General features: G+C 33.2%; 4 protein-coding genes across 9 annotated transcripts; all 4 read left to right on the forward strand.

Moving 5' to 3' along the window:
• The first annotated feature begins 880 nt into the window (after positions 1 to 880).
• On the forward strand, positions 881 to 2,092 carry A4 (apolipophorin-III-like protein). Its single transcript, XM_076320829.1, has 2 exons — positions 881 to 1,199; positions 1,555 to 2,092. Exons 1-2 carry the CDS (start codon positions 930 to 932, stop codon positions 1,864 to 1,866), a joined length of 582 nt encoding a protein of 193 aa, XP_076176944.1. The 5' UTR covers positions 881 to 929; the 3' UTR covers positions 1,867 to 2,092.
• A 137-nt stretch (positions 2,093 to 2,229) lies between these two features.
• On the forward strand, positions 2,230 to 3,190 carry LOC143151549 (uncharacterized). Its single transcript, XM_076320830.1, has 2 exons — positions 2,230 to 2,657; positions 2,733 to 3,190. The coding sequence occupies exons 1-2, from the start codon at positions 2,619 to 2,621 to the stop codon at positions 3,018 to 3,020; spliced, it is 327 nt and encodes a 108-aa protein (XP_076176945.1). The 5' UTR covers positions 2,230 to 2,618; the 3' UTR covers positions 3,021 to 3,190.
• Positions 3,191 to 3,427: 237 nt separating this feature from the next.
• LOC143151545 (uncharacterized) lies at positions 3,428 to 9,499 on the forward strand. 4 transcript variants are annotated; one of them, XM_076320824.1, is made up of 9 exons: positions 3,428 to 4,171; positions 4,349 to 4,457; positions 4,651 to 4,977; positions 5,054 to 5,302; positions 5,370 to 5,697; positions 5,782 to 6,083; positions 6,169 to 6,666; positions 6,748 to 6,928; positions 7,055 to 9,499. In XM_076320824.1, the coding sequence occupies exons 1-9, from the start codon at positions 4,134 to 4,136 to the stop codon at positions 7,591 to 7,593; spliced, it is 2,571 nt and encodes an 856-aa protein (XP_076176939.1). In that variant the 5' UTR covers positions 3,428 to 4,133; the 3' UTR covers positions 7,594 to 9,499. The 4 variants fall into 4 exon arrangements, with proteins under 4 accessions (XP_076176939.1, XP_076176941.1, XP_076176940.1 ...); XM_076320826.1 differs by having other exon boundaries at positions 3,430 to 4,171; positions 6,748 to 6,916; XM_076320825.1 differs by having other exon boundaries at positions 3,430 to 4,171; positions 5,054 to 5,290.
• A 280-nt stretch (positions 9,500 to 9,779) lies between these two features.
• Tes (testin LIM domain protein) lies at positions 9,780 to 16,380 on the forward strand. Of its 3 annotated transcripts, none has more exons than XR_012993368.1 (8): positions 9,780 to 9,944; positions 10,096 to 10,203; positions 10,307 to 10,579; positions 10,667 to 11,025; positions 11,096 to 11,293; positions 11,418 to 12,108; positions 12,200 to 12,328; positions 13,568 to 13,705. XR_012993368.1 is itself a non-coding variant. In XM_076320828.1 (5 exons), the coding sequence occupies exons 1-5, from the start codon at positions 12,963 to 12,965 to the stop codon at positions 16,171 to 16,173; spliced, it is 2,442 nt and encodes an 813-aa protein (XP_076176943.1). In that variant the 5' UTR covers positions 12,282 to 12,962; the 3' UTR covers positions 16,174 to 16,380. The 3 variants fall into 3 exon arrangements, 1 of the variants encoding a protein (XP_076176943.1); XR_012993367.1 differs by having other exon boundaries at positions 12,200 to 13,028; positions 13,555 to 13,679; XM_076320828.1 differs by lacking the exons at positions 9,780 to 9,944; positions 10,096 to 10,203; positions 10,307 to 10,579; ... (1 more) ...; positions 11,096 to 11,293; positions 11,418 to 12,108 and adding exons at positions 13,848 to 14,137; positions 14,208 to 15,731; positions 15,814 to 16,380 and having other exon boundaries at positions 12,282 to 13,028; positions 13,568 to 13,769.
• Positions 16,381 to 17,065: the final 685 nt, after the last annotated feature.

Consider the following 17,065-nt stretch of genomic DNA (forward strand, 5'->3'; position numbering starts at 1 on the left):
ACTGTTCCATATGGACTTTGAAGATTGTACATGTACAGCGATACTAAAATCAACAGTGTACCGATATAAATTTGTCCATAGGACCTTGCCCTCTTGATGTAGCTTTCTAAAAGAATCCGTACATACGTATGTATGTATATATCTAACGAGAAATTTCAAAAATGCAAAACACGATGAAGAAATTTATTACATTGGTAGATCTTCGTTTCAAATAGTCCATTGATTTGCGATCGATTTTTAGAATCTCCTATGGTACAAAATCGGACCGATTCGATAATTGGTTGTTTTCAAGAATTCCAATATTATAAGTGTTGAAATGTTATAAAATTTTGTCTTCAGGAAAGAAATAACCTAAACTCAACGATAATTTTAATCTTACCTTGACCTTTGACTTCTCGAGTATCAATTCGAAATAGACAACGAATACCCCGATTATTTATCAAAAGTAATTATAACGAATGATTAAATTAAAGAAATCCGAGATTTTCTGACCACATAATTTGTAGTCTATAACGTAATACGAGGTTTGGCTTCGTGTAACCACCTTAACTTCACACGTACAACTAATTTGTAAGGTATACGTATTATTAAATTTTTATAAATTTTCGTTCTCGACGCGTGTTTGCACATCTTCGAAAAGTAGACCGATTCTATATCGTATCTCGATTTAAATTGCTTTCATTCTTACTTGATTAACAAAAATTGTCAGTGATAAAATACCGTCGTGGAAAATTCTCACTGATGATTCGTTCTTACCGAAACATCTTTAGAGGGATGCAATAATCGCTGACGCGGATCGTTGTTGAGGCAAGATAGTTGACCCTGTTTGCCCTCTTGCACCCTCGATAAGGATCATCTATAAAAGTAGTAGCCCGCGCAACTGGCGCATCAGTCACTTTTTAGTTGCTCCGCGAAGAATTACAAGAAAAATGAAAACTATTCTCGCGATCGTTCTAGCCGTCACGGTGCTAACGGAAGCTAAAGTTGCACCATCCACCACTGCTAACACCGAAGTGTCTCCCGAGGTTCAATTGAGCGAACTCATCAGCCAGGCTCAAACAAACATCAACAATCTGGGCAAACAAATCCAGGAACAGTTGAACCTCCCCGATCAAGAGACCATAGCCAAAACCGTCAAAGAACAGAGCACCAAATTTGTAACCAATGTCCAAGCCTACATGACGAACATTACCGAACAGGTATTAAATTTCATCGTTTAGTTTTCAAACTACACAAACGTTTGAAATCTCGTTTCAAGTAGATCGAAGATCAGATTCTTTTGCTTTATTCGCATCACCCTCGTTAACTCTTGTTCCAACTAATTCGTTCCAATTTTCAAATTGTAAGTAAAAATTCCGTATACGCAAAAAGTATACGCAAAGTGATCGATACGCGCTAAATCGGATATTCTCGATCGTGCCTTGCTTTTTTCCTCTCCAATATTCCACCGGAGATAGAAGTAGAACAAGGAAGAAAAAAGTAGCGTCGTTCGCGTCGAGAATCGGAAGCGTTCGATCGGAGAACATTTAACGATCCAGTTTGTGCTTCTTTTAGGTGAAAAACAAGAGCCCTGAGTTGGAAAGAATGTGGAGTGACGTTAAAGGCAAACTGAGCAAGGTTGTGGAGGATATCAGCAGCGGGATCCCGAATGCTCAGCCACAGGTCGCCGATTTACAGGCCAAATTCCAGCAAGGAGTTCAAGTTGTGCTCCAAGAATCCAACAATGCCGCAAAATCTCTGAATCAACACTCTGGAAAGATTCAGGAGGACCTCGCCAAGCTCGCGAAACAGGCGGTCGAGATTGCCGTGCAGGCAACACAGAACCTGAACACCAATCTCCAGCAAGTTACGGCTCAGAAAAACTAAACGAACATCTTGTAAATTCCTTCCGTATTCTAACTACGCGAAGAAATATCAGATGGAATAAAAGAAGAAGGAACTAACAAACATTCTCTATTAGTTGCTGCTTTTGAACAACAAGTATTCTGTTACGATTTCTATGAAGACAATTTGCGATTTGCGTTCTGTTATCAGATTCTGTATTATATTTACCAGTTAAGTGAATACATTACAAACAATCGATCGAAATTTATCATACCTTTGTTCAATTATTTCATCCCTCGCACGTTCCATGGCGAATAAACAGTATATAATGTATATGTATAGACTAGATACTTAAAGCGATCCGAAGCGATGGGCTAGAAACGCAATAGGATTAAAATAGAAAGAACAGCAAATATTATTTAATTCGCTTTTGGTAAATACCATTATGCATTATGAAACGACCATTTCAATATTTATGCTTACTTAAGCGAATTGCTCAATCTTTAAGAATGTTTAATTGTTTCCCATTACTTGTGTCAGCGTTTGATCAGTGTCAGCGCATACCGTTTCAATGAGAAACGTTCAAATGAGAGAAATATATTCGTCGACAGTCACCAACGAACACGTTAAATGACCGCAAAACATTCGTTAAATAGTATCGGTAATGTAGTAATCTTTCTCGCTATTCATGATGGAATTGTAGAATGTACGATGTAAAAACTCGACTAGAAACAATTGCATGCATTATAGTTCATTTCTACACAACCTGAACGCAAAAATTACTTTTCAAGAAAATGAAGATATTACTGCTACTGCTTTTCGCAACATCTTTGGTAAGTCGATAATTTTCTTTCTTTCTTTCTCACTTTTTATAGCTCGAAATTCTATCGTTATTGAATTTTTGCCAGATGATAATGACAAACGCTAGAGAGATATTTGCAAAGGAACGCAAAGGTATCCTAGAAAAATTGTCGAATGTCGCGACGAGTGAGTCGGCTACTCGTACAAATAGATCGAAAAGAATAAATAGGGGATTCGAGTGGATGATTCAATGTGTCAACATCCTGGGACAAGTGGACAATTTCATTTCCGATAGGACAAAGAGTATCGTTCGAAAATTGCACACAATGTACAATGAGAACGATACAGATACGTATAAAAATTTTAATCGACGGAAACGTTCTTTCAAGATTTAGCATATATCTATTTTATACTATGTTATAATATATTCTTATTAATTTCTAATATTATTTTAATGTACATGAATGCGATAATGTGAAATTTGTATGACCATTCACAAAATTCAGTATTGTATTTTAGAAAAATCAAATATCAGCCAGACATTAAACATGTAAAATTAATGCTATCTAATGTTATCCGTTTTCTTCAATGTACTAACATAGCAATGCTTACAGAGTGTAAATTCTGAGATTATTTCTTATAACAAACTTACTTGAACCCGAGCGGGTTAATAGTTGGAACTAAAGATCTATTTTCATTAGACAAGAACGTATAAGCATTGATGACGCGCGATGAAAACAAGTTCTTTAGCAAGGAATTGCGGATGATCTTTATCGCATGGTCTATTAATGTCTCGCTAGGTGGCGACTGTATCCGACAGTCACCGGGATCAGGCTGATCGGGCGGCTTGTGCTAAGTTTTATCGTTTACCACATGTTGATTAATTAAGTAGAAATACAATATCGTGGCCAAAATCACTGTTCGGGGCTACCATCGTTCCTTTCTAAACTCCCTCAGCGCGAAATTCCATAAAGGTGATTTCCTGCGTAAGGAGAACGGAGTTACGTCACGCACCAGCAAGATATCGTGTGTGTCGTGGCGGGCAGACACCGTGTTCCCCCGTACGTCTCCTCGAATACCAAGTATTCCTGCTTTCTTTACTCGCACTCTTGTATCTGTCTAAACTCGAAAGTCACGCACGCGCTAGACTTTCGCGAGCGAGTGTTTAGGTAACAGTACCACTGGCGCATAACCTACAAACGATCGTGATTCAAAAGCGATCGTGAATGTTGATAATTGTTACGGCCAGTACGGCCTCCTGTCAATCTTTCTGGGGTCGAACAAGATTTCGAATTGAAGTCTTTCGTATCTAACGAGGAGTCCGTAAAACAAAGGTTCTCAATATCCTCCCGTATCGGGACGTTCGGTCGAAAATATATTTTTGACGTTGAGCAGTCACCGGGAAATTAGTCAAAATTCCGGTCCCCACTAGGAAACGAGAAGGCCCGCAACAAACCGGCGGCAGAAATCCACCAACCACTGGCGAAGAGTCCTCGTCGGGTGGCAAAATGAATAGCAAAAGAAAGAACCGTTCAAATACCAACAGGTACCTGCCCCCTTTATTCCATTTTAGAACAAATTACAAATTACCTTTTATTTCTGTTTTTTACTTCTCACCCAATGTCAATATTTCTAGATTATAAACGTTTCTCTATAAATAGTTTAGAAACAATGTTTATGTAAATTAGTTTCTAATACATTACAAATACTGCTTTATTCTTAGATCCCCACGTGCTCGTGGTCCACAAGAAAGATGTGTCGCTGCAGAAGGTGTATATAATAATGCTCATTTTATGCATGCGATAACCAGTCATGTTGGTAACATTGTACAGGTATTGAAATATGTTTGATGAATAAAAGAATTTATTATTGTTTGGTAATAATAGTAACAGACAAAGGAAGAATGTTATATATATTTATAGAGTATTTATTTACAAGCATGTACAATATAAAAGAAATAATGCTTATCATTTACCATTCCTTTATGTTTTAATGTGTATTACAATATCTGTATTCTTACAACAGATTCAAACATTGAATGGTTCAGTATACGAAGGTATTTTTCGCACTTTCTCCAGTCAATTTGACGTTGTCTTAGAAATGGCACACCGCGTAGAAGGTTCTGGAAAAATAAGTGTGGACAGTGTAGTAGAAAAGTTGATTTTCAAACCACAAGATATCATTACTATGTCTGCTAAGGATGTTGATTTAGATTATGCTATACGTGACACGTTCCAAACAGACACTGCTATTAGTAAATACAATGGTATAATTGGTGAAAAAGAATTGGAACCTTGGGATGCTCCTCCTGCTACTATGAATGGAGATGATTTGGAATTGGATGGTACTACTGTAAGTATTTTGTATAGCCAAAATACATATAAATATACGAATAATGCGTTTAAATTCATATATATCATTTTTGTAGAATGGATGGGATGCTAATGATATGTTTCGTAAAAATGAACAAAAGTATGGAGTTCAAACAACATATGAACCAACTTTGGCAGCTTACACATTACCACTTCAAAGAAAAGATACAAAAGATTACAAAGAACAAGAACAAAAAGCTGCAGAGATAGCAAATGAAATAGAATCACAACCAAATCATAAGGCAAGATTAGAACTGGAAAATGGTGATGAAGAGGAAAGATTTGCAGCAGTGGTGCAGTTTATTGTTATTGTCATAATTGCATAACAAAGTATGGAATTAGCTGTCTTCTTTTAATTATGCATAATTTTAGGTGAGGCCCAATGAGGGTAAATATATTCCACCCCCACTGAAGAAGAAGAACGGAAATAGTGGAAAATTAATGAGATCTAATGAGACCCCACCTTCGCCAGGACCTGCAACTACTAATAAAAATGTTTTTAATCAACAACCTCCGTCCAATGTAAACATCAATATTCCCCAATCGTCTAATCTTCCTATTGGAATGCAAAGCGCTCATCCTTCTGTACAACATCCAGTATCTTTAAATATGGGAATGCCACCTAGTGGAGTAGTAGTTACGTATAATAATCCACCACCACCGTTTGTACCTCCACCAGCAACACAACCACCACCACCAGGTATTAAAAAATAACAATGCTAACTAAAATACGAACAAAGTTAATATTTGATATCATATATTTAATGAATACTGTTATTTATAGTACCTGTAATGCAGCAAACACAACCACCATCTCAAACTACTCCTTCTATACCACAAGTCAATTTTCCACCACAACAACAAACCCCATCGACCAAAATAAATACAGAGAAACGGGAACGTCCTGGCCGACAACAAGTATATCAAGCTGACAAAGCTCCACCAGCACCATTCCCTCAAACGAACGTTACTACGTCCCACCAACAGCAACAATCATCGCATCAACAACACAGTCAATTGCAGCAACAAACTTCAGTAGATGGACAACGGTGTGAGATAGTTCCGCACAAATCGGATCATAGAAAGGTAATAAAATTCGATCTAAAAATTATATCCTAGATGATTATTCAATTTTACAAAATAATTATAAGCAATTTATACATTGTTTAAGGTCCCAACACCACGCAGTAGGGAAGAACAGCATTCAGAATTGAGGCAATTTGCCACAGATTTCAAATTAGCAGACACACAAGCACAAGACGCTCCTCCAGTAACAAGAAAACAACAACACCAACATCAACAAGATTCTCATTCTTCGACACAAATTACTCAAACACATCATCAATCGCCCCATCAACATACAACGCCGCAACAAACGCAACAGCAACCACCTCAGCAGCAACAACATCCAAGTACACAGCAACATCAAAATCCAACGGTTCAAGAAGAAACTGTGGTTACTAGCAAACCACCGCCGGGACCGCTACCTGTAAGACCTACGAGTCCATCTCAACCACAACAACAGCAACAACAAACTTCAACAAATCCAACCACTACACCACAAGTTCCACAAGAATCGACTGTTGATAAAATTACAACGGCTTTCAAGAAATCAACGTTAAATCCAAATGCTAAAGAATTCAACCCAAATACCAAGCCTTTTACACCGGTAAGCTGATCATTTCGTCATACAATTTTTAAATGATAATTGGATAATAAGTAGGCTAATAATCTAACTATATATTTTTAGCGATCTCCAAGTACACCAACACCTAGTAGACCGCATACTCCGCAAACACCACAGTACACTGGGGCAACAATGCCTGCAACTGTAGTTATGCCAGCATACGTTATGACTAGCCAACCACCAACTGCGTTCAGTCAACCACCGGCTCAACCTGTGACAAGGTTCCGGAAGGGTCAGTATCTAGGTATCCACATCTTATTTCCAATTCTCTATATTAATAAAGATTCTTTAGTGTTATTTTAAGAAACGCAAAGATTCTCTTTCTTGATACATTAGTAATATAAATTATACTTTATTGTGATTATTTCAGTGCCGGTGATGCATGCGCAGCATCGCGCGCAAGATATAGCTTCTCAAATGCAAGTGGTAGCGGCAACAGGACAGCCTTTAATGGCGCCGGCCCCTCTACATCCACAGTTCCAGGTGCCTTATCCTGGCCAACCGGCATATCAACAGATGGTACGCATGGTTCAGGCACCACCACCACCGCCACATATGGCTACACCTTATCATCATCATGACTCGCCAGGACCGCAGGCTCCTGGCATTCAGTATATGGGTCCACATACGCATCCTCACCCACACGTTGCCCAACAACCACCAAGTCAGACTCCCTCTCCAGCTAATCCTAATCCACCACACACACCAGGCACTTATAATCCTTCTGGTACTCCACAACCCACATATCCTCCACCACCTCCTCAAGGCCATGCTCCAAGTTATCCAATAATGTGTCCTATAATTCCTCCTCATATACCGATACCACCGCAGCACATGCAATACCTACCGCCGCAACCACCTCCTGGAGCGCAGCAAACTATACCAGTGATTTTGCCGCACAATCAGTAGCTGCGATCAAAAATGGACGAAGAAAGAAGGAACTACTAGTATTCTGCAGAGATAGAATAAGGTTTACAAATTCAAGTTACTTTCACGATGGCATTAGGCACTTGAAGAGGCTTTCACTTATTGCTTGTAAACTTACATTGATATATCGATAAGCAGCTGTGTAAGTTCCATCTTTTTTTGCCTTAACGTCTAAACATTGTTTGTTTTTTTCTTGACAATAGTGATATCATTCCAGACAAAAGTAATGCGTCTTTTTAACTAATTCAAGTAATAAACAGCAATCTTTATGGAAGAAGGTTTATAAGTAGATAAAGTTGCATTAATGTAAAGCAAAGTGCTGATCATCTTGAAAGTGACTTTCTTTGAATAGGTTCGTTCATTGCGAATGACGCACGATAACGTTTAGTCCCTCAAATATTACGTTTAATTTTTGACCACACAAGGCAAATTTCCATTTCATTCAAAGCTACGAATTATTAATTTAAATATTATACATGAAAAAATATAATTTTAAAGATTGATTTATAATAAAAAACGGAATGTAAAAAGTAAATCGGCAACCAAATATACTTTGAAATTGTATATTGATAGGTGATGCCTATACGATATCTTAGAATATGAAAAAAGAAAAAATAAAGGGGGACTGTGACTATTACGAAATTTAAAAACATTTCAATCTCAATTATAGTAGTTCGCACTACTTTGTAAACATTTATTAAGCCAAAATCCAACCTACAAGGTTGATGCAGAGTGCTATCTGATAGGCTGATGGTGTATGTACCTTCGAAGATCCAAGTACTGAAAAAGCGGAAAAATTGCGAGTATGTTACGCGAGTAAAAAATCTTTTTTTTACATGAAGCAATTATTGGAACGATGTAAAGAAAAATAGAATATATGGCATATTTTTCTGCTCGCGCTTTCATACGTGATATTTCACTGCAATGAACAGAAAGCATAGAAATAGATCGATGTAACTCTTCTAAATTTGATCAAATTACATTTGATTGTGCAAAGTTGAAAGACACAATGGCGAAAGAATTCAGACGCAGTTCCAAATTTTGCAGTTTGTTGACGATGGGTTTTGTTATGAGATGCTGATACATAAGATCCACGAAGCAGGGACTAAGTCGAATTAGGAAAAATGTTGTATAAGAAAAAAAAAGGGTCCGACAAGCAATGTCGTTAAAAACGACCAAATGATTGTCGTGACAGAAAAGCATCTGTGTGTATGTAAAGGGGTACAAATGTCCTATACTAAACTAAAACTTATATTACTTTTATTCAGTGGCTCAGAGTATAAAATTCCAATGTTACACACTAATGTATCCATAATCACATATACAAATTTTAGCTTTTGGTTTAAATAGATAAAAAACAAAGATGTTACTCTGAAAATATTATAACAAAAGAAAATACAGCTTTGGTCATATTTCACTTGATAATCGAGTTGCCAACTCAGTATTAGAATATTTTGAGATCATGCATGATTTCCATAGATAATGTGTGATCTATGTAATCCCTTTATAAATAAGTTTGCTTTTCTTATAAATAGTTCGTGTTACAAATTAGGAAACAGTATCAAAGAAATTTATAACAAACATAACATAAATATTTTATTGCCGAATAGACTGTGAAGAATGCATTGCGTCGAATACTCAAAATTGTTATTGAAACAGTTAAATCAATTGTGTACCTCTTACGTGTAAACGAATACTGTCAGATGCTATGGCATTGAAAAAGACAAGTTGAATTACGGCCTTAGACCTAGTCGTGTATATAAGAGAAACGGAGGCAAGGACGATCCTTACCTGAGAGATAGTTGAGTGCGTGGCATCGTTAGACACAAATTTTATATCGAAGAGATTTAAAAAAACATCAAAATAAAGTCAATGCGTTAAAAGCCAACTTGTACACAATGATTTTTTATTCTCCCCAATTCTTCCGGACTTACTTTAAGTTTCAATCATAAAAACAGATATGCACAACTGCCTCTTTTACGGTCATGGTTATATTTAATTTAACATTTTTCGGTTAAAATAAACTTAATATTTTCCAAAAATATTATAAGAAAATATTCGGTAAATGTATAACATTTGAAAAATAAACAGCAAGATTTTAACCAATAAGATTTTGAACAGTAAGAGATTCACATAACCTAAAAATTTCAGTATAATATAAAAAATCGTTACGTTAAAAACACGTGATTTTTAATATCTTAAATCAAAGAACGTGTGCAAATTTGAAAATTACAATGAACACAAAAAATTGGAAAGAATTAGAAATTACTTTAAGCGATTCTATACTGAAAACTATTGAAGAATTGAAGTTCTTTTATATGACACCAGTACAGGTAAAAAATTCAACAGAAATTGATAGTTTACACAAAAGCATTATTTATACGTATATCAGCATTAATAGTGAAATTGATATTAAAATATTTACTTAGTAATAGATAATAATTCATAATTAAATGATATAGACATTGTTTTGTCTATGTATAGGCAGCATCTATTCCATTATTATTGAAGGGTAAGGATGTTGCTGCAGAAGCAATAACAGGTAGTGGAAAGACAATTGCTTTCATAGTTCCTTTATTAGAAATTTTACAGGTATTTACATAAAACTCTCATGTGTAGTTAATATTTCTCAGATAATATACATTTGTTTTAAAGACGTAATAAATACTAAATAAATTATTTGCATGTAAAACAGAAACGAAAAGAAAAATGGAAGCCTACAGAAATTGGAGCAATAATAATCAGTCCTACAAGAGAACTGGCTGTACAAATAAATGAAGTTTTACAAAAGTTTTTAAACAATATGCCACATTTAAAACAAGTATTACTTGTTGGTGGTACAACAATTGCAGAAGATGCAGACAAACTTAAAACAGCTGTGAACATTATTGTAGCAACACCTGGTAGATTAGAAGACATATTATCTAATTGTAAGAGTATAAATTTGGCAGCACGTGTAAAATCATTGGTAATTTATTCTAAAATAGTGAACATTTTATTTATGATGTTCAAAACATTCATATGGTATTTTAAAGTTCTAATTATAACATTTTAGGAAATATTGATCCTAGATGAAGCAGACAGGTTGTTAGATTTAGGTTTTTCTGCAACATTAGATACAATATTAAGTTACTTACCTCGTCTCAGAAGAACAGGTTTATTTTCTGCAACACAGACAAAAGAATTGCAGCAGCTAATTAGAGCAGGATTGAGAAATCCAGCTTTGATATCTGTTAAAGAAAAGGCGAATATTTCTACACCAACAAACTTAAGAAATAATTATACTCTTGTGAATGCAGAATACAAATTATCCATAATGATAGACTTCATTCAAGAAAAAGGAATTAATTTAAAATATATGATTTTCTTATCTACTTGTGCATGTGTTGAGTACTTTAGTTATATTATACAAGTGTGAGTTCCATTGCAAAGTACATGACTTCAAGTTTATGAGAATAGATCTGATAATGTATTTCATTTTTAGAATGCTCCCATCAGTTCAAGTTCTTGCAATACATGGTAAAATGAAAGATAAGAGGTATAAAGTATTTAATGAATTTCGACGTATTAAAAGTGGTGCTTTAATTTGCACAGATGTAATGGCTCGTGGTGTTGATATTTCAGAAGTAGATTGGGTACTACAATATGATCCCCCTTGTTCAGCTAGTAGTTTTGTACATAGGTGAGAATATTCATAATGCAATGTATCTAATGATATATAAATCATTTATTCAGATTACTTAAGATGTTGAATTAAAATTAGTTTTCTAAATTTTATTTATTGACTAATTTATTCTTTCTTCTAGATGTGGCAGAACTGCTAGGATTGGCAATGAAGGAAATGCGTTACTATTCCTCTTGGAAACAGAAGATGCATATATAGATTTTATTAAAAGAAATCAAAAAGTAGATTTACAAAATATAACCTTGGAACCATCAATAATTTCGTATGAAACCTGTTTAAGGCATATGAGAAATTTACAAAAGCAGGATCGATTTCTTTTTGATAAAGCCAACAGAGCGTTTGTATCGTACGTTCAAGCGTACAGTAAACACGAATGTAATTTAATACTAAGATTGAAAGACATTGATCTAGGGAAACTTGCAATGAGTTTTGGTCTACTACGAATGCCTCGAATGCCCGAACTTAAAGGGAGAGATACATCGTCATTTGAACAAGAAGATATTGATACTAATTTAATTGCCTATTTAAATAAACAAAAAGAACAAAACCGTTTAGAAAAACTGAAAATTTTTCAAGACAGCGGTGTATGGCCTACAGGACACAAACATAAACATAAACAAACTAGACCTTGGTCTGAAGCTAAAAAGAAAAAGTTAGAAAAACATGAGAATCGTATGAAACGAAAGGAGAAAAAGATGAAACAGAAAATAGCAACAAATCCAACAAAGAAACAAAAAAGAAAAATAAGCGAAGAAGATATTGAAGAGTTAGCAAGAGATATAGCATTAATTAAGAAATTGAAGAAAAAAAAGGTAGTTTTAATGGATATAATTTTAAAAATGAAAAATCACTTTCAATCAATGACTGTTTGCATATATTTTTAATCCATAATAACTGTTTTAGATTTCTCAAGAAGAATTTAACACAGCTTTTGGAATTGATAAAAATACAGCACATGAAAAAGATACTGCTATTTAATATTTTCTTGTACATTTGTATATACGAAATACTACCATCCAGTAAAGTAATAAGGTAAAGAATCGCACAAAGATGTTATAGTATGAGATTCTATAGTTCTCCGCTACAACTACCTTTAAACAACCTCACTCCATTCTTCCTATGTAAATTCTAATATGATATATAAATAAATAAGTAGAACTCAGTAGTATTCAGATAAAAATAAATTGCTCCTATTAAAATATATATTTACATCTTAAAACTTTTCACGAAAATTTAAAATAACTTTATAATTCATAATACATTGAAACAAATGTATTTTTTTTACTACGTCGAAAAAATATTTTATTAATGGAAATTATGATTCCTCGTTCTTTTGTAAAAAAAAAATACATCTGTAATCACTTCCTGAGTGGTACTGAGGGAGGCGTTTATACAAATATACACACTATATAGTAAGCACGCGTGTGTAGTCCCTTTTAAGAGATTCATCTGTTGAGTGGTCCCCACTTAAGTCGAGTGTAGTAGAAGGGGAAAACGTAAGCACTGGTCTTCTGTGAACCATAGTGGTAAACCATAGCGGTGAGTCACGCGTTTGTGCAAGTGTCAAGCAACTGTACGAGCTGGTACTTTGTTATATTTTTACGACTATATTTACTTATATGAAAATCAGTTTTATAATATCAGAATCAAGAGGAATTTACTAAAAATGACCGATATAGAATCAAACGATCGCCCGAAATGGCTACTAGAACTAGAAAATAGAAAGAGGAAGGTAGGCTTCTAATAATTTAAAAATCTTATTAAAAATATACTTTTCAAATTCTTTTGCAACTTAATATTTTTGTTTCATATTTATGATATACTTTATCACTATTTACATTAAGTATATAATCATTTAAGAGCAAACAAAATTCTATTTGTTTTTTTCTTTTAACAAATACATTGCTTAAATAAATAATAGAGTCATAATTTTTGAAAAGAATAAATTATATCTCAGAAATGAAAAAATCAGTGTATGTATGTATTTAATAGCACAATATTTGTGCTGAACATGTAAGTTATAGAGCATGATAAAGCTTTTACAGTATAAAATATCTTATCTTACTTGAGCAAATCAGTTATTTTTAACACTGTATACTATTGTTACTGTAAATGAAATGAGTTTTATAAATTTCTAAAAAATATATTGAAATTAAAAATGAAAATTAAAAAACTTATGAAGTATCAAATGATACCTTTTGTTTAAAATTATTAACATATCAACAAAATTATTTTTGAGAATTTTAAAATCATTTTAGTTATTTTATTTAGCCTCGATTGGCACATGAAGCTGGAGCAGGAGCACCTTGTGTAATTTGTAAAGCAACATGCCCAGGTTTAGACTTACACTTTTGGAGAAAAACTTGTAAAAATTGTAAATGCAGTAAAGATGATCATGATGTTGATGATGAAGATTTTCCACAATTTGATTTGTTATTTGGATCCTCAAAAAAATATAAGAAGAAACCCATTTGTGAGTATCATTGGGATTAAATATAATGTACTGCTATATTATAATAACAATTGTTTATTAATCATTTTTCTTTTTTAGTATTACATATACATAGTGAAAAAGAACATGCTGAAGAAGCATTTGAATGGATACCACCAGATACGACAAAAGAACTTGCTACAGACTACATGAAAGCCTTTCCTGTAGAAAAATTACCCATTAAAGGATCAGCTGGTGCAGCTTTGAGGAGACAATTATTACAAAAACAGTTACCACTTCATGATATAGATTATAAAGTTTGTGATAAGTTGAGTGAACAGGAAAAGAAACAGTTTGAGCAGTATTTAGAAAGTATAAAAAGATATGTGGGACAAGCAACAGTGACAAAGGTAAAGTACTATGATAAAAATGTAATCATATAATTGACTTAACTTACATATAACGTCTTTTTTATTATAGATATTAAGTGCTCGCCCATTTGAACGATCACTAATGACTCCTGTTAATGCAACTGACATGCAACGTTTTAGCCCACAAAATAAACATAATGTACAATCAAACATAATTCAATTACGTACACCAAGTAGTTTTGCTTCAAAAAATTCATACAAAAAAGATTTCCATGAGAAATTAAATAAACATGAGACATCTTCTAATTTAGAAACACTAACTAATTCTAGTAATATCGGAAGTATAGCAGTTCGTGAAAAATATAACGTAAATAGTAACAACAATGAAACTGTAAAATCAGAACCAATTAAGATGGGACTTTATAATAAGGGTATTTATGCAATCAATCGGTCAAGAGCTGATAGCAATCATCAAGATATTATAAACAAACAAGTTTCAACGACTGAACCTTTAAAGTTTTCAAATTCTGTAGGAATTGCAAATATTAATTCACAAATTACATCATTTCCAAGTCCTTCAGAATATTATAAAGAAGCATATAAAGATATATTTAAAAATCCACCATCTACTCTTTTACATTCAGAACCAATTAATGATGATGCCTCTATTGCAGAAACTATATTAGCAGATGCATTTCTTCCTCCTAGCACAGTACATGCCAATGACATAATTGGTAGTACATTAGATCAAAAGGATTTGATGTTCATACGGGAAAAACTTGCAAATAAATATAGCAACCAAGAAAATTATGTACAGGTACCATACAATAACCCCAGTTTTGCAAGAGATTTAAGTTCATGTGATTTATTATTAAAAAATAATAACACTACATCACAAAACATAAACACTGATAAAGAGATGGACAGAGCAACTATTATTGCTGCCATGAAAAATTCTTCTGGAATATCGAGTTTATCAGGAGATAGAATTCAGAGAGTAGAAAGGAACACTATTGAACCTAATTCAATAAGGGCAGAGAAAGAAGTAATAAAGCCTACTTCAAAAATTGTTCAATCGGTTTCTCGTGATTCCACATTAGTTGTTAATATGGATGAGAAAGACAAAGTAAAAGAAAATTCATTAGTAACTCCTTCAAAATTAAAAGAAAGTTCTTCATCTTCTTTACCAATTTCATTACCTCAAACGTGTCTACAATTTTCTAATACCAGTAATCATCAAGCAAAACTGAACAATCTTATGACACCGTCCACTGTTATTTATTCTCAAAAATTGCAAAATCAAATATTTCCTTATGAAAGTATCAGTGGAGCAAACCAACAAGTACAAAATTTACCGAATATAGAACACCTAAAAGGTGCTGTGGAAGAACTAACAATAGATGCTGTTAAACCACAAAAGTGCCATAAATGCAAAGAAGTAATATGCGTTGGCGATGTTGCCGTAATTACAGAAAAAACTAATAATGCAATGTGGCATCCTGGATGCTTTGTTTGCAGTATATGTAACGAATTATTAGCAGATTTAGTATACTTTTATTACAAAAACAAATTATATTGTGGCAGAGATTTAGCTACATTTTTAGGAATTCCCAGATGTTTTGCCTGTGACGAGGTAATTATTTCTTTTATAACAGTGTTGAACATTTTGTTGTTTAAAATAAAAATATTTTCAAACTTTATCCATATTCTTTCAGCTTATTTTCGTTCGAGAGTATACTGTCGCAGAAGGGCATAATTACCATATAAAACACTTTTGCTGCTGGGATTGTGATGTGCCTTTAGCTGGAAAACAATATATTACAGAGAATGATCGTCCATTATGTCTTCCATGTTATCAGAGAACATATGCAAAAACATGTAACGCGTGTCAAATGGTAATTGCTGCTGATCAACAAGGTGTTCCTGTGAAAGACTTAAATTTTCATGCAACAGAAATTTGTTTTTGTTGTTATATTTGTAAGAAAAACTTGTTGAATGGCAGAATAGCAGTTAAGGAAAAAAAAATATTCTGTAGCAAAGAATGTATTTCAAAGTTTTTACATTCACAAACTTAGTATTGGATTATGATGTATTTGTATTGTCACATGTTTTCTAATTTTCTTATTTCTACATTCTCTCATAAGACAATGCATTATGTAGCTTCATTGTAAAACATGAAGGCAATTAATGCATATTATTAATAAATGGAGATTTTACACAGTTTTGTGTAAAAAAAACACATTTTTTAGCTAATGTATAAGCACTTTGACAAATATCGATTGTACTCTTTATATTCAGAACATTTTGATTATAACATTGATTTAAAAAAGTAAGTAAAAATGTTATTTTCACGACTAATAAGCATATTAAAATATTTTATCATTAAAAATCTATATTTCTATAAAAACCTATTAAAACACATGTAATTCAGATTATTTTCATAAAAGATATTACAATCTTAAGGTATTTCAATATCATTTTATAATGTACTTATAAGCTTTTAGAGAAGCTAATATAGTTACATAATTATAATCCTTCGCAATTGGAGTACACTAAGAAATGAACGTAACTGTTCTTAGACGCACAATGCGATATAAATATTTTTATCTTAATAAATTTGTCTATACTTATAAAGAATATTTTTTATTGATTTTGTTAAAAACGTTTAACAGAACAATCGTTGTTAAGAATGCCCGATTTATGAGAACATAATGTCTGATATGCAGATGCAAGTCTTCTTCATTTGAATTTTCAATTAGAATTCATATCTTTCTCCATTGTTTCAGCAAATTATATGTAACTTCCTAATCACTCTCTTCCTCAGAAGAAAAAAGTATTTTGATCACACAAGATTAAAACAATTTTGAACAAATATTTTTAATAAATATCATTTGAATTTTTTAAGCTAAAAGAAATATAAGGACTTTATTAAAATAATCAAAAAACATTAAATTTTTTGCAATGAAT

This window comes from Ptiloglossa arizonensis, chromosome 9 (assembly GCF_051014685.1).
Source record: "Ptiloglossa arizonensis isolate GNS036 chromosome 9, iyPtiAriz1_principal, whole genome shotgun sequence".
Lineage (NCBI taxonomy): Eukaryota > Metazoa > Arthropoda > Insecta > Hymenoptera > Colletidae > Ptiloglossa > Ptiloglossa arizonensis.